Raw genomic sequence first — 22,201 nt, 5'->3', positions numbered from 1 at the left:
GTTTAAACACATGAATCAAAAGTGATTCCATAAAAACACCATTTCAAAAACTTCATAAAGCCAATGAAGCAAGTTGAAGTTTATGACGAGTAAATGACACTGATTTAAGGATGAATTCGTCTTAGAAAATGGTAACAAAGCATTTTGATTGTTTAGTTATAGAAAGCATATGTTCTCTAGTTAAATGACTAAAGCATAAAAATATTATCAAATCTGTGAATACAGTGAAAGAAGGCAAGGACACTTCTTAAATTATCAATGGCTGATAACTATTTCTGGGTTTCTTAGTGACAATAATCTTAATCGTTCTTTCATGTGTGGGCTGAGATTCATAATTTCATTTGACTCCCCTGCCAGTACTTTCTGAAAGCTGAATGAACCAATTCTTGTGGTTCTAACCTAAACTCTTAAGATCTGTGTCAGTATTTTCAGGGAGCCGTTTAATGTTACAGCATGATTATGTGAGGTATTTAACTTAACTGACATACGGACGTGGCAGATGGTTTGTTACAATAAGAGGACTATGACAGTGGGATGAGGGTTCAACATTCTCAACGTCAAGGCAAAACTAACATCAGGCTAAACGTCATCCAATGTGTATTACGTCTAAAAGAATAAAAACAAAGCAGATGGTAAACAATTGAAAAAATAAAATCTCTTATTTTGACTGTGTAATCTTTTCTAACAGCATGTATTTGTTTGGAAACTACAAAATAACTGGGATAATTTTTGACAGGATAGTTACAGTCATCTAATATTATTCCCAGAGTCCCAGAAAACTAAAAAACAAAATCTCCTCCACAATTTTATGAATAACTTTGAATGGCTTGGCGATCCAAAGAGAGAAGTACCATAATATGAAAACCATGTTTTTCAAAGACTGCTTAGAAGATCTAAGCCAAATCTTAACATACAAAGTAACTAATCTATCAAGCCTGATTCACCATAGGATTTAGGCCTAATGGTGTCAAGATAAACTCAAATTTTCTGATGCAATCTCATGACTAGTGACCTTAAATGTCCATCCAGAGACTGGCAATCTCTGGGAATTCATATAAACCAACATTATCTACTGATCCATGGTAATTGGCAAACCCATACCGGGCATTCCAGAAGGGTAAAAACAAACAAACAAACAAAACCATCCTATCTGTGAAACAAAACTATACGTTAGTCTTACACTCAGAATTCTCTTTAGGCAGCACTGAAGCTCTTACTGCCTATGAGAATTAAAAATGGCCAGTTCTGCATCAACATACACAAACAATTCATCTTACACTCTTCTTGATAGAGCAGTCAGCGTAACTGCCTAAATTCACTTAAGCAAGTTTTAAAGGACTAATCAGTACTTTGCCTCTGCATTTGGGGGTTTAAATTGAACACTTTGTGTATCATTCTGTATTGATAAATAAACTAGCTACATGCTAACATATTAAAGGCTACAATAATCAATATTTGGAATTATAATCTTGGGGCAACAGCATGAATGAACGAAACTCAAATCCATGAAAAAAACTTAATGGATTTTGGTCCATTAAAAATTAAAATAGAAGAGTTACTTTCTCTAAGAGAAATCCTTTTGCTGGAAACAAACAACAATGAATTGTTTACTTAAACTGTAAAAGTACAAGTATTTTCTGTCCACACATAGGAAATGAGGAGGTCATCTTATAAAACAGTCAAACATAAACTTACTTCAGATTAACTGCAAAGAGTTCCTAAGATGGAATGCAGAAGGGTAGATTCTAAAACAATCTATAAGATCCCTCTCAATTCTAAGATTTTACGATCACATGAAATTGGAATATAATGGGGAAAAACCTTACATGATCCTCAGTTGTAATTTAATACGAAAAATATTTATGTAGAAAGATAAAAGATGAAATTAAGTTTTTATCAATACTAGTAAAGATATTTATTTCATCAAAAACAACTTGAGGTTCTAGTTGTTTCTCAAAAGAAATCAACATTTTGAAGATTAGTAAAAAATTTAGCTTTTCATTCATGTGTATGGTAATCCTCCATAAACAGCAAAAACAAAATCAGGAGTATTTTTTTTAATGGATGACTACTTTTTCCAGTGTATGTATAGATTAAATGTCCTTGTTTGATAACACATAATTCCATCTACAGATGAAATGAATCACCATAAGATCGCCAAAACTACATTAGTAATTAGAGGCAATAAATAATTTAGCAATTCTCTTTCCTTTTTAAAACTTTAAGCAGTCTTGTTGGTCTTTTTTGCAAATAAATGTAAAAACAAAAAAGAATAAGCTCCATTTTAGCAATCAGTTTGACAGGAGCTAAAATGTACTACACAGGTATCCACTGTGGAGGGAAACAGTGCTTTCACCTCCGTCCACTCTTGGACCCAACCAAGGTTTAGTGACTTTCTGTTTCTGCTGTTTTGACAAGTGAACTACTGTGGAAAACAAAAAAGTAAACATACTGCAAAGGCTCTGAGAAGATTAAGTAAATAGCATTATATATATTAGTAATTTAATAAAAATGTTCTTTGATAAACTGATTCCAGTGAGATTATAAAACAGCAAAGTCTCAACATTACCTTTTTAAAAGAAAAGATTAGAAAAATTTGAAGAAAGCACTGATGTTTACCATGCTTCATTAGTAATAGCTCTACCTCATGCTTACACGAAATCTTATTACATAAGAGTTAAGTAAACGACACCAGGGCTGGGCGCAGTGGCTCACGCCTATAATCCCAGCACTTTGGGAGGCCAAGGTGGGCAGATCACTTGAGGTCCGGAGTTCTAGACCAGCCTGGCCAATATGGTGAAACCCTGTCTCTATTAAAAATACAAAAATTAGTCAGGCATGGTGGTGTGTGCCTGTAGTCTCAGCTACTCGGGAGACTGGGGCAGAACAATCGCTTGAACCCGGGAGGCGGAGGCTGCCGTGAGCTGAGATCATGCCACTGCACTCCAGTCTGGAAGTCACAGTGAGACTCCGTCTCAAAAAAACAAACAAAATAAAACAGCAAAAAAAAAAAAAAAAAAATCAGCCAATGCCAGAACTAAAATTGAAATAAAAATTTACTTGGCATAACTATGTCATTATTAAAAGTAAGTTCAAAGTCAGGTACCTCTTTCTCTGAGTTTTTATAGGAATAATGTTTCTCAAACTGTGACTTTAACCTCTTCAGTGAGGTATCAGACTCTCCCAAAAAATAGGGTAAAATAATAAAGAGAAAAAATTTTCATCGAAACACAAATATATTAATTTCTCTTGGAATTTTAAATAGAGAGGAAATTTTAATATATTGCCACTATCTACGGCAACTGAATAGTTCCTCGAAGCATAATAATAGAACCAGAGTAAGAGGAAAACTGTTGGCTATCGGTGCGGTTTCTTCTGCTGCTTAAGAACGCTATTAGCTATTGATACTTGTATTATATACCAAAATGTTCTGCTCCATGAGTAGAGTCATTCCCATACCTTATTTCGTCACACAGAAAAACAGTGGGTTTAATAATAGCAAAAAAATGCTTCCAAGCATCATTTTAATCTACAGGATTATAAAATAAATGACAAACCACACTTATTCTCCATTCTTCTTCAGGGACAAGAGAAAAGAAGAAGAGACAGTGTGCTGAAATTAAAAAAAAAAAAAAAATTGGGATCACTGAACCAGGTGAAGTTGAATCTGTCGAGAACTATTATGCCAACCAAAGCAAAATAAACAAAAAAGGAGGCTTGGTCCTTATGTGCATATTATATTCCATGTTGCTTTCACCAATACATGCAAAATCATATACAACTTCCTTTAGTTGGTCTAGTTATTTTTTCCCTTAATAAAGTATATAACGGCAGTTTGAGAAATCCTGAAACAGAGGTACTAAAAAGCCAAACAGGAAGATAATTAGGATAGCATATGTCAATTACCTGGTCAATAGATTAGTATTAACATAATCCTTCAAAATCAAAACAACTACTTGTGAAAAGCAGAGCAGATAAAATCTTACGTGTACTCCGGTGCAGAAATCGGTGCCTGGAACCTTGAAATTTTATTTCTTGGGGCAGAATCTGATCTGTGCCACCTTAAATAATAATTATGCTTCTTTTACATATTCAGCTTTTATAACACAAAGAAAAAGCTACATCTGATTTTACTGTTCAGAGTTCACTTTTGTGCTAATAGCTGACGATAATCTTATTGCCTCTTCAAAGTAATTAAGAAAACAAAGGCTAGTGCTCCTGCTCTCACACCCGTTTGCACTTTCATTCTTAAAGCCATGGAATAAAATAAAGTGGAGACAGGCAAAGTTTCATGCACTCTGATGCACAACAATTTCATGTTACAAAGAAAACACTAAAGTAGGTAAAGATAGTAAGAGTTTAATAATTATTTTAATAGAGGTATTATATCAATTGTTTTTTCCTTACTACATTAACGACACTGAATAATATGTTCGTTACACACAATTCTAAAGTTAGTAAGATGGAGATTCTTAAAGATGAATTGTAAAGTATAAAATTAGCAACAGTAGGGAAAGAAAGGGCAAAGTTACATTATTAACAAATTACATCTATAACATGGTAACAACCATAACGAAAAATACGGTTAAGCAATGTTAAGTGTTTCACTGTGAAAATGTATAAAGATTCATTAGTTTTACTACCAAAAATGAGATTCTCAGTTTTATTAAAGGCTGAAATGGCATTTTAGAAAATGCCATTAAAGCAACTTAAAAAAAAAAGACAATCAAGTATTAGTTAACACTGTAAATCTTTTCTGTTATGAGGAACTGATGTTATTAGGTAAATGCAAAAATATCTATCATCTACTCTAAATCATACTTCACTGGACTGGTTTTCATACATAATAAAGGGGTTTCCTTTCTCTTCAGTTGAATGCAGCTATCAATAATACATACGTCGGGAGAAAAAATAAAAGTGGTGCTATATTACAATAATCTTGTTTTTATTTTATTAAATAAAATGTAAAAGTAGCTAAGAACCTAAAGAGTAAGCCACATCTTTATAAAGTGGAAAAGCTTACTAGAAATCTTTGTTGCCTTGGGATAATGTTACAAAAAGAAAATAATTAAAGCTCTTGAGTGTATGTTTAATCACTCTGTAAAGTAGATCAAGAAGCCACCTTAGCCATAAATGATACAGCCTCTTAACTGTTTGTGTAATACATTTGGAAATAGTCTAGAAAAAATGGATCTCGTGGACCTGCTGACATCACTGCCAACCAGACACCTCTAGGGAAACACAATCATAAAAAATTTTCTATTACTAATGGCTGAATCTTGCAGCAAGCATTCCCTGAAGGAGATATATATTCATTTTAACTCGCTGTCTTCCTACACAGTCTTACAGAATAATTTTAACTACCTTAGGAGATATTTCAATATTCTCCAAGAAATCAGAGCAGTTTTAGTTCTCCTTTCACCTAACACAAGAGAATGGAATTTCCATAAGGCAAGCAAATAATTTATATAGAAGTTAGAACTTCTTTGTTCTTTCAAAGCAAGGATAAAAATATTTGAAAAAAGAATCCTCTCTCTATCTTGAATATCAATGACCCTACCCCATCAAAACTCCTTCTGTATTCCTATACTCTTTAGAGAGGTCCAAACTAGAGATTAATATGCTATAATATAAATCACTGTATTGTTCTCTATTTTGTAAATAAAATTAAATGTTTTGCTTCTATCTAGATTTGCAAGCTCTCAGAAGAGATGTATCATCTCCTGATTCTTTCAGCTTCTGCAGAAGCTAACATGATGCTTGCCATCACAGGTGGTTCATGAGTTCATGAAAATTGGCCAAAACATTAATGAGGAAGAAATATTAATTTATATAATCTATTTAAAAAGCCACTACTGACAATCATTTTCTGATTAAAATTCTGACCAGTTTTCAAGGAACATTTTGTTTGTAAAAACCCATTAATTTTAATAAAGTAAAAAAGCACTAACATTAATAGATCTTGTGGTAGCTTTAAGATCAGAATTTGATAATACAACCAAATGAGAAAGAATAAAGGTTTAAACAACTAGTCTTTTAAACAACATACTTGTATTTTTTGAAAATGAAAAGGACCAAAAAATTCAATGAATCACAAAGGAGAAAGCTAAAAAATACTTTTGGAAAGAAAAAAATTCTACCTGTCTTGCTACGCTGTTTAACACAGCTCATTAGAAACAAAGCTGGACAGGACAGTTCACCATCTTGTGATAACTTAATTAGCAAATCATACGACACAGGAAAGGATAAGATTACTGAAAAATTCTGAGGACCAACAAAACGGCCAGATTTTAAGACTACAAAAAGTATTACAAAAATGTAAACTTGATGTAAAAAAATTTTAAAAGCTATAGGACGTAATTATTTAGAAAAATATGGGTACACAAAATACCCTGAAAAAACTTACAAAGGAGATATAATGCTAGTGCTTCTACTCACAGAGAATCATTTCTGACCAGCTGTCCATTTTGGCGAACAGCATTTTCACTCATAGACCGCTCTCTTTTTAGTCTGCCAACTGCACGGATCTGTTAAGGCACAAAGAAAGGGAAGGAAATAGAAATATTCTTAGTAGCCTAGTAGCTGCTTAGCATCAAAAGAACCTCGATACAAGGCTACTCAAAAAATTTACAACGAACTAAGAAAAAGCAACCAAGAATTACTGCCAGGCAGTGTATTACTGACAGACTTGCTTTTTAAAAAAACAACACATACCCTTACTTACTATAATGCAGATAAACAGGAATGTCTATTTACTTTAAGAATGCTACTCTAGTTTCTTTTTAAGTATCAATATTATTTGGTACGATTATTATTATTTGTTTAATCTTATGCTATATACTTATTTATAAGAACAATTTATAAAAGTGTTTACAGGCACATATAGGAAATGGAGAGTATCTGTATTATAAATAAACATTCCTGGCTTCTACGGTTACAACAAATTAAGATTTAGTTGAATATTTGAAAACTAGACTAAAAAAGTATCTAGCTTAACGGTTTTGGCATTGCAGAATGGCTGCCATCTCTAATCCCACATGCTCTTCTTACAAAATGTATCTTTGACCTTCTTTCATTAAGAGACAGGATCTGTTTCTTTCCCTTGAAATTCAGAGGGCTAGTGACTACTATAGAAATGATGCAAAGTGACTTCTGAGGATAGATCATAACAGTACAGCTTCTGCCTTTCTTTCCCCAGGTTGTTAATATTTCGAAGAATGGCACCATGACACAAGGAAGGCCAAGTAGCCACACAGTGAGGCCATGTATAAGTGCACCTGCCGACAACCCTAATGGATGCCCCAGACAACAGCTAGTACCAAGTGACATGTGAGTGAACAAATCTTCAGATAACTGCAGCTCCAGCTGTTGAGTTATCCTTAGCCTTTGAGACTTTCTAGCTTAGGCTTCAGACATTGAAGAACAGAAACAAGCTTTTCCCTTCATGGCAACTGCAAATTCCTAACCCACAGTATGCATGAGCAAAACATATGCTTGTTTGTTTTAAGCCACTAAGTTTAAGATGATTTGTTACATAGAAATGGATAACTAGAACAGTGGTAAAAATTAACTTTTCTGCTTATTTAAAAATACTTTTTTTTTTTTTTTTTTTTTTTTTGCGATAGGATCTTGCTCTGTCACCCAGGCTGGAGTGCAGTGGCACGCTCATGGCTCATTACAGCTTCAGCCTCCTGGGCTCAAGTGATCCTTCCACTTCAGCCACCCAAGTAGCTGGGACTAAAGGCACACACCACCACACCTGGATAATTTTTGTCTTTTGTACAGATGGGGATTTTGCCATGTTGCCCAGGCTGATCTCGAACTCCTGAGCTCAAGTGTTCTGCCCATCTTGGCCTCCCAAAGTGTTGGGATTACAGGTGTGAGCTACTGCGCCCAACAAAAATACTTAAAAAAACAAAACAAACAAAAACCCCCCAACTAAAATAGCCATGGAAACATTATTGTTTTATTTTGTGGGTTTTTTTTTTTTTTTGAGATAGGGTCTTGCTCTGTTGCCCAGGCTGCAGTGCAGTGGCACAATCTTGGCTTACTGCAAACTCTGCCTCCCGGGATCAAGCAATTCTCCTGCCTCGGCCTCCAGAGTAGCTGGGATTACAGGTGTGCGCCACCACGCCTGGCTCATTTTTGTATTTTCAGTAGAGACGGGGTTTCACCATGTTGGCCAGGCTCATCTCGAACTCCTGATCTCATGATCCGCCTGCCTCAGCCTCCCAAAGCGCTGGGATTACAGGCGTGAGCCACTGCACTCGACTGACATTATGGTTTTAAAAAAATTAAACTTTATAGTAAAAAACAAATAGTATGTGAATTAAAGGACTTGAAAATTAAGATTTTCAAAATATCAATCAATATTTATTGATGTTTTTGGTCGGGCATGGTGGCTCACACCTGTAATCCCAGGTGGATGTTTTTCTTCGTCTTCTTTTTTTTTTTTTTGAGACAGTGTGACTCTCTTCCCCAGGCTGGAGTGCAATGGTGCTATTTCAGCTCACTGCAACCTCCACCTCCCGGGTTCAAGCAACTCTCATGCCTCAGCCTCCCAAGTAGCTGGGATTACAGGTGCATGCCATCTCGTCCAGATAATTTTTGCATTTTTAGTAGAAACGGGGTTTCACCACATTGGCCAGGCTGGTCTTAAACTCCTAGCCGCACGTGATCCATCCACCTTGGCCTCCCAAAGTAGTGGGATTACAGGTGTGAGTCACCATGCCCAGCCTGGATGTTTGTTTTGTTTCAATCTGAGGTTTTTTTTTTTTTTTTTTAAGATAGGGTCTCACTGTGTTGCCCAGGATGGAGTACAGTGGCATGATCTTGGCTTACTGCAATCTCTGCCTCCTGGGTTCAAGAGACTTTCGTGCCTCAGCCTCCTGAGTAGCTGAGATTACAGGTACACACCACCATGACTGGCTAATTTTTGTATTTTTTTGGTAGAGACGGGGTTTCACCATGTTGGCCAGGCTGGTCTTAAACTCTTGACCTCAAAAGATCCACCCACTTTGGCCTCCCAAAGTGCTGGGATTACAAGTGTGAGTCACTGTGCCTGGCCTCAATGCAAAATTTTAAAATGTCTCTCAGAATCATCCTTCATTGATTATGCACTTACTTTTATTCATCCCTGAGGCTGAGAAATAGTTTCCTAGGTTCAAGCAGCTTCCTGGAAGTTGGGTCACAGGGTCTAATGCTACACAGTTATATAACATATAACACTAGACACTCTGCATGCATGCATACAATTCTCCTTTTATATGCCCAAGTTAAATTTGATTGTTCAAGTAAATGTCCTCTCGGTTTTTTGATGGCCGATTCTCTCAATCTGTTCAAAGCCCACCTCTTCTTCAGGAATCTACTCAGAGCCTTAGTGGTTTTCCTCTATACTCATCCCCATTTTCTGTGAGACTTTTATGCAGAAGGGGGAAAGGTACAAATGAACAATGTACACTGAACAGTTGGGATAAGTATCTTCCCTCCCCAACATGTTCAGTGTCCAAAATTTAACATCATGAATCATGGGGAGAACAGTTAAGCCAGTGACTGCGGGTTTTGGGAAGGACACATGGCCCAATTTGTCAGGAGTGAGGAGATCATGCTTGTGGTAAGAGGGCCATGAAACTGTATCTGTACAAAGACTGTGAGTGCACATCTCTGAATTTTCCATGCAGGAATGTGTATACATATATACAATTCAGCTTTTCCTTTTCTCTCCAGACTTTTGCTCCATTCTATTCGTTGCAGTCCCAGCTCCTCTTCCCAGAAGTGACGAGGAAGGAAAAAGAGCTCAAGAAACTGTCACCAAACTGTGATCAGACCCATATTCATGAAGTTCTTGATTTTCTAAGCTCCCGCAGGACCCTTTTAAAATATTCACTGAGTCCCTGGGAGCCCTTCTGCATTTGTTTTAGGATATCCCATGTAGCTATGGTTTTTTGCTTCACATCCTTAGCATTGTCATATCAACTGAACTGGACACCAATAACCATCTGCTACTTCTTCACAGTAGAATCACAGGTCTAGGGCCTTCTGCTAGACATTCATGGCTTCTGTGTTATCCTTCAGATTCTAAGATTGCTGCTTTCTAAGTATAATCTGTGTTAAGGGTGGAACTAGCTGGATATTTCTTCTACTCCTTGAGCTCTGGCTGTACATTAGGGACATAACTGCTGTAGAATTTGGCATCCTATGGATGCCATTTGATGGCTTCTGTATAAAGCTGGTGTGGCTTGGAGATAGTTCCATTTCTGAAACCACTCAACGCCTTTACTCTTCCAAAATCAGGTCAGGGTTTACATATGCCAACTGACTTTGCTCCTTCCAGATTAATTCCTAACTATTGACAGTTCTTGTATATCTGCAGTTCAGTGCTCTTCCAAAGGTTTATTATAGAAATGAAGAGTATTCTCTTACTTCTCCTCTTTGAAGTAAGAGATGCCAACTTGGGCAAAAGCTTTTACTCTCTATCTTTAGTCCAGTCTGTTTTTTCTTCCAACTTCAATGGACTTCTCACAAAGTTTTTAGGGCTTATTAAGTAGCTGATTTTTTTAAAGCACATCATGGCTTGATTGACAGGATGTAATGGCAGAGTCCACAACTTTGACTTGGTCACATCGTTCAAGGCTGCGTCAAATCTTCTTACAGGCAGCATTTCCAACTCTTTCTGTATAGTTCTTCCTTCTTGTTCTCTGGAAGATCCTTCCCCACTGGCTCCCGTTTGGATTCCTTGATGAGAAGAGGTGGTAATGTCAGTGTCACAGCTTCTTTCTCCTCATTCACACGGCCCAGTCTCTTTGACACTAAAAACTGTCATGACTTGGGCATTTTGTATTTCACGCCCAGATAACATGGTTTATTGCACAGTTGCTTTGTTAGTTGATTTCCAAATATTGGTGGAGATCAGGCATATTGGAAGCGTTTGTCAACTTCCTCTCTTCCAGGCAAGCCTCCAGATTTTTAAACCCTCTTTAAGCTAAGCGATTATTTATGTTCTATTTTAAGCCCTCCTCAAGAGCTCACCCGGATTCTTTTTTTTTTTTTTTGAGACTGAGTCTGGCTCTGTCGCCCAGGCTGGAGTGCAGTGGCCGGATCTCAGCTCACTGCAAGCTCCGCCTCCCGGGTTCACGCCATTCTCCTGCCTCAGCCTCCCGAGTAGCTGGGACCACAGGCGCCCGCCACTTCGCCCGGCTAGTTTTTTTTGTATTTTTTAGTAGAGACGGGGTTTCACCGTGTTAGCCAGGATGGTCTCAATCTCCTGACCTCGTGATCCGCCCGTCTCGGCCTCCCAAAGTGCTGGGATTACAGGCTTGAGCCACCGCGCCCGGCCTCACCCGGATTCTTTAAGCCAGTTTAAGAACTCAAGTACAGTTGCTTTCTACAAATTTATCCCTTACATCAATCAGGCTTTCAGACAATTTTACTGGCTTCCTCATAAGCCTTCTCCTGGTAGTCTCTTCTCTTGAGATAGGTCAGTGGTTTTCAGTAGGGGGTGATCTTGCCCTGTAGAGAACACCTGGCAATGTCTGGAGGTATTTTCTTTTTTACTGTGGTAAAACACACATAACATACACAATTTTAACCATTTTGAAGTATACAATTCAGTGGCTCACAATGTTGTGTAATCATTACCACTATCTAGTTCCAGAATATTTTCATCAGCCTGAAGGAAACCCCATACTGATTAAGCAGTCACTCTCAATCCCCCTTTCCTCTAACCCCCTGGCAACTACTGATCTGTATCCTGTCTTCATTCATTTGGCCACTCTGGATATTTCATGTAAGTAGAAAAATGCAATATATGGCCTTTGCTGTCTGGCTTCTTAAACTTTACGTTTTCAAGGTTCATCCATGTTGTGGCATGTATCAGTACCATTTTTTTTTTTTTTTTGAGACAGAGTCTGGCTCTGTTGCCCAGGTTGGAGTGCAGCGGTGCAATCTCGGCTCACTGCTACCTCCGCCTCCCGGGTTCAAGTGATTCTCCTGCCTCTGCCTCTGGAGTAGCTGGAATTACAGGTGTCCACACCACCATGCTCAGCTAATTTCTATATTTTTAGTAGGGTCTCACCATGTTGGCCAGGCTGGTCTTGAACTCCTGACCTCAAGTGATCTGCCTGCCTCAGCCTCCCAAAGTGCTGGGATTGCAGGCATCAGCCACCACACCCGGCCAGTACCTCATTTTTTTTTTATGGCTGAATAAGAGTTACCATATGGCTAGATCATGTTTTGCTTATCCATTCATCACCTGATGGACATTTTAGCTGCTTCCACCTTTTCGCTATTACAAACATTTTTGGATATCATGACTTGGAAGATGGTAATGCCATCTTGTAGATAGATACCACAAATGTTGCAAACATTCTACAGTGCAAAAAGATGGCTCTCACCACAAGGAATTATCCAGTCCAAAATGCCAATAGTGCTGAAGTAAAGAAACCCTGGCAACTACTGCAGAATGATTACTACAGAGCAATGTTCTGGGGATCTCACTTTATAGATTCTGAGTAACATCTGAATGAATCATCAATGTTATCAGCACTCAGGGTCTTAATTGCTTCTCTATTTCATTCAATTTCTAGAAGCTACTAGAACTCTGGCTCCCTTACCCCTTCCTCCCTTGCTCACGGCAGTTGAATGCTTGTTGAAGGCTACTGGACCCTTCTATAAGCTTGTATAAACTTAAGTTCAAACCATCATCTTTGCTTTCAATAGGCAGATGGTATTAAGCTCAAAAACTCCTCTTTCATTTCAGGATCTGGCTCCTGCCACAGGATTTTAACTCTTTCCTAACAATAACATTTATACATATTGAGCTTTTAACACGAATTAGAACATGTCCTTACATGCATTCTTACATTTAATTCTCACAAAAATCTTAATGCACTTGGCATTATTCTTATCTTTATTTCAGAGATAAGCCCTAGAACTGTTAAATAACTTGCCAAAAGTTATGTGGTTAGTAAATGGCAAAGTAGGTCTTCAAAGTTAGGTCTAATTCTCACACAAACTTTTTTACCCCAGTGTTATACACTCTGGGCATCTATCACATTTGACTAAATATCACAATTAATGCAGGAATGAACCCTGTAGAGTCTTAAAGCCTGGGTCTACTGAGGGAAATCCCGGCAAACTTTCTTCACTCGCTCTTAAAATAATCACTCAGGGAATTGCTTGGGTTGCTTTCAATCAGTTAGGAGCAGCAGAAAGATCAAAAGAAAAACCCAAAGAATACAATAGAGAACATTTCTTTCCTGGTAAAATCCTCACTGTAAGACAATTATTTTCACAGGTATAATTCCCAAGGAACTCTGGGGAGTTAGAAAGCTGGGCCTCAAACTGGGAGCGCACTGGATACTTTTGTTTTATGTAACCATCTTGGTAACTTTCATTATTTTCTGCTATTAAAGAATTTTATATCTTCTGTGCATGTTGATGTCTTTCCCTCACTCATATTATTGTCCTGCTGAAACCAGACAGACAGCAAACTTTTTGAATGCAGGAACTATGTCTCATTAATTCTTATACTGCATATAGTATCTCAGAGATAAAAGTTGAAAAATGTTTGTTAAATAATACAATTCTCCAAGCGTCTTAGTGCCTTTCTGTCATGTAAAGTCTCATATTATTGCTTTTCACCAAACAAATACCTAGAATATCCAAACTGTGTGCATATTACCTCAATTATCTCAGCAGAAACTTACAATCTAAGAACCTAGTCCTAGCAAACTGCATTGCCCTAGACAGTATGCGGGCCTTACCCTCTTTGGAAAGGACTACATGCAAAATGAAACCAGACACAAGCAATACCATCATTAATAAAAACATACGTTTGTACATTGTCTTACACTAGCTTCATGACATGTTAGAAGTTCAGAAGGTATATGAAAAAGATGCAACTCCAGAAATCATCACAGCAAAGAAGCTTCAAAGCTTAGCTGCAAGTCAATGGCAAAGGCAGGATTTGAACTCTGCTACTAACACCTTGTTAGTCTACACTGCTACATTTAGGTCAACTGGCATATTAATGTAATGCAGTATAGGAGCTAACTCAGTAGAAACTTTTAATCAAGAAGCGAGAATGGGTAGTGTTAAGGGAAAAAGGGCTTTCTTTGTCATGTTTGCTAGACTGATTTTATAACAAAGTGATACATTTACTTTTTATTGCTAAAATCCCAACTTTTTCTTATTATTTAACAAGTAACACCTACCCATAAAGGCTCTTTCTTCAAACCACAGGAACTTAATAATACTTTCCACAAAATTTACATTTTCCTAAAATATAACATTCAAATTTTAAAAATAGCATAATAACTTATTTGGCACATTTGTAAATTAGAATTATTAGTAATGTTCCATATGGAAAGCTTTCATGACATATTGCTAAGGATATGATAAAGCCTCTTCACTCTTCTCTTTTACCTTTGTTTACATTATTTCAAATTCTGGTGATATTAAAGTTCTACTTACTTCTTCATTTTGAGGGGTTGTAGGAGGTCTTTCTAAATCCAGAAAATCTAGTGGTCTTTCACTTAGCGTAAGTACACGAGGTGGTGTTTTTAGTGCCAGGGGTTTAAAGGGAGTTGACTGAATAAGGTCAAGATCTGCTGGTCTTGAAAATGAAACATCTTCATTATTTCCTAGGAGTTAAGAAAATAGACAAAGAAGAGAAAAGTGGGAGGTTTTTTTAAAAGACAGTGTTTTTTGTTAAAATGTATTTACCTTCTTCTGCTTTTGAATTATACCTCCCAACGAGCATTAGTTTCTTTCAAAATATGCTTCCAGCGTACTGACATTTCACTAATATTTATCACTGTGGTACAGAAATAAGAAATTATGCAATGCATGATATATAACCAAAAAAACTGATATTTAGAGTATATAAAACTCTTACAACACCCAATTTTTTAAACTGACAAAACATTCGAATAGACACTTCACAATGAATATATATAAATGGCCAAAAAGCACAAGAGCAGATGTTCAAAATTATTAATAATCAGGGAAATAGAATTAAAATCACGAGATGGCACTACACACCCACTCAAACAGCTAAAATTAAAAAGACTGACAATACAAAATGTTGGCAAGGATGTGGAGCAACTGAAACTCATACATCACTGATGGAATGCAACCCCGTACTACAATTTGGAAAATAGTTTAGCAGTCTTTCAAAGTTTAAAATAACTTGTAGTACATAAACCAGCAATTTCACTCCTAAAGATATGAAAACATATGTCTTCACAAAGACTTGAACCTGAATATTCACAGTGGCTTTAATCCTAACAGCTTCAAACAAAAAGTAATCAATGAATGAAGATGAATGGATAAACAAATTATGGTGTATCCAAACTGAAATATTACTCAGTAATAAAATGGAATGAATAACTGATATATGCAACAACAGAAGAATCTCAAAAACATTACACTGAACAAAAGAAGCCAGATAAGAGTATATACTCTATGATTCCATTTACATGAAACTCTGGGAAAGACAAATCTAGTCTCTGGCTATAGAAAGGAGACTATGGTTGCCTAGAGTTGAGGGGAAGGGACTGAGTGAGAAAGAGACACAAGGGAACCCTGTAGAGCAACAAAAATGGTCTCTATTTGGACTGTGGTGGTGGTTATATGGGTGTTTACTTTTGTCAAAACTTATCAAGTACACACTTAGAAATGTATACATTTTATGTGTGTAAAACCTCAATAATTAGTTGAATTACTAAAAAATACTGTTTGAAATTCAGACTATAATAATGAATGGAAATTTCAAAAGCATAAAGTTGCATTTTCCAACTCCTTTTCTAAATAACATTTAGAAAAACTCAAGTTTTCATAGAAACATACAAAACAAAGATTTAACAGGCAACCTTCTAAGTAAAGGTGAAATACCTGCCACAACAATCCTCTCCGGAACTTGCATTATCACACTAGCATTTGGAACTCCTTCTTGGAATCCTTGTTCCAGGTCAGCGTTTGGTGGTGCTACTTTTAACTTTTCTGGGACCCTCATTCGCTGACTAATGCCTTCAGTATATTCCATTTCGTACTGAATTCGACTAATTTCTGCCATCTCAGCAGCAGTAGGAGAAGGAAATGTTGCCCCACTCACCCTGTGGGAGAAAAATTTAAAGACAGGGCTGACTGTTAAAATGTCAGTCTCCTCTAAGTAGAGTAGCGAAGTTAGAAGACAATACCTGATAGAAAGAGAGAAAGGAAACTTCTCATTTGCAAGTACTGAACACATACAAAGCAAAAATAAAAGATGAAAGAAAATGATTTCCTCAACAAAATGCCTTCTTACTTATCAGCTGAAACTGTACCTTGAGGAAAGGAAACTTCTCATTTGCAAGTACTGAACACATACAAAGCAAAAATAAAGGATGAAAGAAAATGATTTCCTCAGCAAAATGCCTTCTTACTTATCAGCTGAAATTGTACCTTGATATTGCTTAGCAGTAAATTTTTAAAATTATTATAGAATTACAACACAAATGTGTACATACACATACATACACACATTCTCTCGGCATAAATAAATATGCATGCTGCTTGTAACTAAAAAAATGCCTGCAATAAAATTTAAACTTAAATTTCCTCATCAATTTGAGGGAAAGCTGCTTGGACTTTAAAAATTAAAAATCACTGTCAAGCATGAAAAAATAAAACCTTTAAATGACAAATGCATCGGTTATTCAAAACCTTTAAATGACAGATGCATAAAATTAACTCTGAATTTACTAAAAAAGAAGACGCAACTCCCTGAAAATCACATCATACAAATTAAAACTTCTCTTAATGACTGAGATGCAATGAATACCAAATTTAGAATTTGTAATAATAAATCCTCATGTCTGTATTCATTTTTGGAGGAATTGAAAGTTTTACACTATTAATTTGTATTTAATATCATATTTACATGTGTATTTTTTTTTAATGCAGCAGAAAGAATGTTGCCACCAATACAAAAGCTGATAAATATGTAAAACAGCGTGGTTAGCTTTGAAGCCATTGTCTCTCAAACCTGTAATACCAGCTCAACTGAATAAAATTTCACTGACCTTCCTAGTGGTGTGTCACTGCTTGTTCTTTTAATCATTTTAATACAGTAAATACACGTCTATAATAGCTATTAAAATACTGCTACCCTGTAGTTCAGTTTACACAACAACTCCCCTACACATCTAAACTTTTTTTGGAGGTGTACATAACACGGACACTGTTTTTCCAGCTGTAAAAAAGAAAGAATAAAAATCAGTATTTCAACAATTCATTTCGTAAGAAAACTATGAAAAAAGTAAATATCTACTTAAAATGACTTTTGGATTTGAACATGGCTTAGGGCTTGATTTGAGAAACCAATTTTCAAATCTATCCTAAGAAGAGTTTTTCTATACCTCAAAAATCATAGACAGTTTCAAGCACAGTCACTGTCTTATGATTTTGCAAACAGGATACAGAGAAGCTGTATCAAATATATATACAAATGTGAAGTCAGGCTAGAAAAAAAACAATACTGCCATAAAACTCCTCTAATCATCATACACCAAAGGGGAAAAAATCCTTTTTTAAGACTAAGCCCAAATGAAGAAATCATGAAGGGAATACAAAGGGTAAAAAGTAAATGTAACTGAGATAGCCTACAAATGTGACGTCTAATGGTTTCTTTAAATAGAAATAAACTTCGAAATTTAGTGTGAACTTCAAATGGAAATTACACTCAATTTTTCACAAAGACATTATATATAAATAAAGGGCATAAAAAGTTAAACACAGTATACACGACTTTACCACGGCTAAGGTACTTCCTAAACTCCATGCTGGAGATAGAGCCCCACCCTAAGCCCCCGCCTCACTGAGATGCCTAGGAGAGATCTTAGAGGTTCTCAGGACACTCAGCCCCAGCAACTGGTTTACCTATGACTGCTAACTCACATCTTTTATTCTTTAACAAAAAATCTCTGGGGACATAGATCTTTCAGGATTTGGCATGCAGACGATTTAAAGACTAAGAAAGTAAGCCAAAAGGGACAATTTTTACTCACAAATGTGTACCAACTACTGCTTGCTATTTGGCACTATCTGCTTCTGTGCTTCATATTAAATCCTTTAACTTGCTTCAATGTGCATGTGCTGGATTGAGAGCCACTTTGGTCCCTGGGGAAGAAAAACAGGGGCTAATTGAGAAACTAGATGACACCACTACTAGGGATTCATTATTGGAAATTCTCCAAATGGTAACAGTCACAGAGATGTACAACCTGACATCAAGAGACCAGTAAAAGAAAGAAAGAAAAAAATGAAGCTTACCACCAATCTTAGTTCCACAGATGGGGTCCTATGACTATTCATTAGTTAAGGCAATATAAAAGACTAGCTCTGGCATTATTTCTGATTTGTGTTTAGAAAAATGCGGCAGATGAAAAATATGTAAGTTTAAATGAATTTAATACTTATGTGTATATATGCATATAGGTACACATAGATGTTAAAGAGGAACAAATGCATTGTAAAATTTTTTTTTTTTTTGTCACCCAGGCTAGATTGCAATGGAGCAATCACTGCTCACTGAAGCCTTGATCTCAGGGACTCATGTGATCCTCCTGCCTCAGCCTCCTGAATAGCTGGGACTAGAGGCGTATGCCACCACACCCAGCTAATTTTTGTATTTTTTGTAGAGGCACAGTCTTACTATGTTGCTCAGGCTGATCTCAAACTTTTAGGCTCAAGAAATCCTCCCATCTTGGTCTCCCAAAGTGCTGGGATTACAGGTGTGAGCCACCGTGCCCGGCCCGTTTAAATTTTCATTCCCTTACAATGTTAAAATTTTGAACCAGTAACTCAGGTACTCGGTACAAAGTACACAAGCTATACAGAGAAAAGGAAGTGTCCCACTTCCAATCCTATCTTTAACCACCCAGGTTCCCACAGGCAACCTTTATAATCAATTTTTGTGCATCATTCTAGATGAGATGCTCTTCTAATACTTGTGTGTATCTCAAGCATAGCAAAAGCTCGTATTCAGAACTAACATTGAAAAGAGCTACCTCAAAAAGATTATAGCCTTTGGTCATTATAAACTGAAGTTTTATAATAATAAACGAGAAGCAAGTAGCTAGAACCTCAGTATCTCCTTGAAATGTGCTTTCTCTGCAGTCCATTCATTGCATTTCAGTCTTATGAACTTTCTAGTAGTACGTCTCATAGGTCTCACTAATATATTTCATTCTATAGCAACATCTTTTCTTAGGAGAATCTCTGAGTTTGTGAAAAACTATTGACTTAGAAAATAAAGGTGGATACTGAAATGCCAACTTCTGGAAAAAGCCAAATTCTCCTGTAGCTGAACTACTTAAATGTAAAAAGTAACCGGAACTTTTCTGCTAAGACTTAACACTGTACTATCCCAATTATTGGGTTTTCTGCTTAAAAACAAATCAAAATCTAATTTTTTCTCCCTCATTAGACTGTGGCATTTCTGATAATATCTTTTGGCAATAAATAAACTTCTCATCATTTGGTGTTGATATGTTAATTCCAGAAGTTTTGTAACTTAGAATCCAGTAGGCAACCAGTACGTGATTCTGTTATATAACATAACAAAGGAGGCAAAATCTCTCAGAATCACAGATGATTTCAGATTTCTACTTTCTAAGCCCAGTGGTTTCCAAACACCAGTAACTAACTAGACAAACTTCATGGTTTTTTTCTTTTTCCCATATTCACAGAGTACATTAACTTTTTGCTACAGTTAATTTTTTAACTCGACTTTTTAAAATCAAAAAAGTATTGTAAAAGAAAATTTTGTATCACTACCTTAAACCATGGCTGTACATATATAAATACAGATTGCAAAGACATCCTATTACAAAAAAATCCTCATTCACATACCACCTAGAGTCAAGTCACATGTCACTAGTGGAAAGTGTACCAATTTTGGGACACAGTGATTCTAGCCCAACTTCCTCATTTTCTGTATTAGAACACTGGAAGCCAGAAAGCCTAGGAAGTAACTGAAACAACTTGAGGCAAACTGACTGTGATTGCAAATGTTTATATACTTCTCAAAGACAAACACACAAAAACAAAACCAAAAAAAACCCTCCAGTTCTTCACCACCTACCGTGGGGCCCTAGTTCACATAGATGGGCCACTCTGCACACCGTGTTTCAGTTCTCTTTCGAAGAAACTATATTTAAAAAGTCACTGCAAACTTTGAAAACTATATATTAATGAACTTTAAAATAAGGTTATGAATCCACAGCAAAGTTTCAACACCAAAAGAGAGGAGAGCGAGGACTACACTTTGTAATTCTGAAAGGAGGCAGCTCTATCAGACAGGAAGGGAGAGAACACAATTTCCTTTTGGAAAGAACAAAACCAATATACAAGCCTTTGAAACCAAAAGATAGCAGGTCCCCCAAGCAATTTAATTGCATGGGAGACTAAGTATAACTAAATCGTCCTAATTTTCCTAAGGGTTTTTCTTTTGGGAATCTCATTAGCCAACGGAATTGAGGCAGAAAAAAATGTTTTTCACGCAGGGAGAGAAAACATTCGTGATCATTCTAAGTCTCTCGGTGGATGAGAGGCCTGAATACATATGGTTCTATATTTGGGCAGAAGGGCCAGAAAACTCTTTTTTTTCCCCCTCTTTAATCTTCTCCAATGAAAACATGTCACTTTTGAAAGGGTGCTCTTCCCTCGAGAATGCCCTTTGCTTCTAACTTTGTGGGACGTAGACAGGGGTGTTCTTTTACGATAATAATAATAGTAGCACACGTCCTGCAGAGGAAGGTCAGAAGCCCGGCGGAACAGGAACCGCAGTTTTCCTCCGGCTTCCCAGCTCCTGGAAGGAAACCCGAGAGCAACCGCCTGCAGCCACATCTGCAAGCAAGGATGCTCACAGACGGGCAGGGTGGCCCGCAGCCACCCGCGATGCCACAACCTGGGCTTCCAACAGGGCCCTTCTTTTCCAACATGTACTTGCCACAAAACAACACAAAAACCTCCTTTTAGACAGGGCAGATTTAAGGTCATCCTGTAAGGTGTCAGGGACTTGGCAGGGAAGGATGAGTGAAGATTTACAAAGCCCGGCGTTCACGCTCACGGGACTCCCGCTGCTTCCTAAACCCCTATTTTCTAGTCGGAAAAGTCCGGTTAATCCACAAAAGGAGACGCCGAACCACACAGGGTGAAGAGGTTCGCCCAAAAACACCTGCAGAAGGCGCTTCTCTCCCTCGCTCTCCTCGGGGACTCAAGGTCCCAGGGACGAGGAAAGACCAGGGTGGAAGGCAAGAGGCCCGGGGACGGGACTCGGGTCAGGGAGACACTACCGGGGGGCCCGGGCCACCGCGGGTCCCTCTGTTGGCCGGAGAGTCTCGGCAGCGGCGCTAGGCCTGGCAGCCAGCTCGGGCGGCGGGTCGCGAAGAGGTCAGCACTCACCCCTGGGCCCACAGGAGGGTCCTGGCGAGGACCGCCGCCCTCCGGCTCCCGGGGCGCTCGAGTGGGCGCTCTCAGAGGCGGTTGGCCGAGAGCACGGAGGCGCCCAGGAACAGCACCGGCGGAGCGGCCCGCAGAGGGCCAGGGCAGAAGCGCGAAAGGCCGTGGGTGGCCCCTTCAGGGAGCCGTAGCGGAAGAGTGTTCGTGGTCATGTGACGCGGAAAAGGGCGGACGTGCGGCCCACGCACTGGAACGAGTCCACGGTAAGCTATGCGCAGACATCTTTGTTGTGGGCTGACAGCAGGTGACGGCTCTTAGGGTTAAGTTTAATTCACACTTCGGCTTCATTAGATTTTGTAATCTTTAAGAACCTGGTGTTTGCAAGGTAAACCTTCGGTAGCCAATTAAAATAACTATTTCAGGACCATCAGCATCAAAATGTCTGTGCTGTGAGGCTTAGGAATCCTCATATGTAAATCAGCTCCGCCGGTGATTCCATGCATTCCAATTTGATACTTCTTAAGCCCTCAGATGATCAGACCTTGTCTTCCATGAGAATTCCAGGAGAGGGGAAGTTAGGTTTCACAGTAGTTGGCAGCGTCGTTTAGCTTTGGGAGAGCGCTCTCTGCTTCTGAACACCCAACCACGGACTCTTCCCCCCAGGAAGCCCTTGCTTAGAGCGGGGAAGAATGGTATCGTGCTTGTCAGCTTAGGAACGCACTGAAGCCAAATAATGGAATATTTTATATGCCTTGGT

General features: G+C 37.9%; 1 protein-coding gene across 24 annotated transcripts in view; it reads right to left on the bottom strand.

Annotated features, from left to right (window-relative positions):
- MFF (mitochondrial fission factor) overlaps nt 1–21,719 on the bottom strand; it is a 32,772-nt gene extending 11,053 nt beyond the window's left edge. For 4 of the 24 annotated variants that reach the window (XM_009183208.4, XM_003908025.3, XM_009183216.2 and 1 more), the window contains exons 1-5: nt 21,448–21,716; nt 18,048–18,159; nt 15,895–16,115; nt 14,473–14,642; nt 6,439–6,527 (exon numbers count right to left, since the gene is read on the bottom strand). In XM_009183208.4, coding sequence (XP_009181472.1) covers nt 6,439–6,527; nt 14,473–14,642; nt 15,895–16,075 — 440 coding nt within the window. In that variant the 5' untranslated portion in view covers nt 16,076–16,115; nt 18,048–18,159; nt 21,448–21,716. Of the gene's footprint in view, nt 1–3,986; nt 4,062–6,438; nt 6,528–14,472; nt 14,643–15,894; nt 16,116–16,494; nt 16,514–17,063; nt 17,234–18,047; nt 18,160–20,125; nt 20,852–21,447 lie in introns of those variants that run through there. The other 20 variants (XM_009183197.3, XM_021924424.1, XM_021924428.1 and 17 more) reach the window with 9 other exon arrangements.
- Between the last annotated feature and the right edge of the window lie 482 nt (nt 21,720–22,201).

The sequence above is a fragment of the Papio anubis genome, chromosome 10 (genome assembly GCF_008728515.1).
Source record: "Papio anubis isolate 15944 chromosome 10, Panubis1.0, whole genome shotgun sequence".
NCBI classification, from domain to species: Eukaryota; Metazoa; Chordata; class Mammalia; order Primates; family Cercopithecidae; genus Papio; species Papio anubis.
Note: the sequence above shows the minus strand (reverse complement) of the source record. Positions and strands in the feature narration are given on the sequence as shown.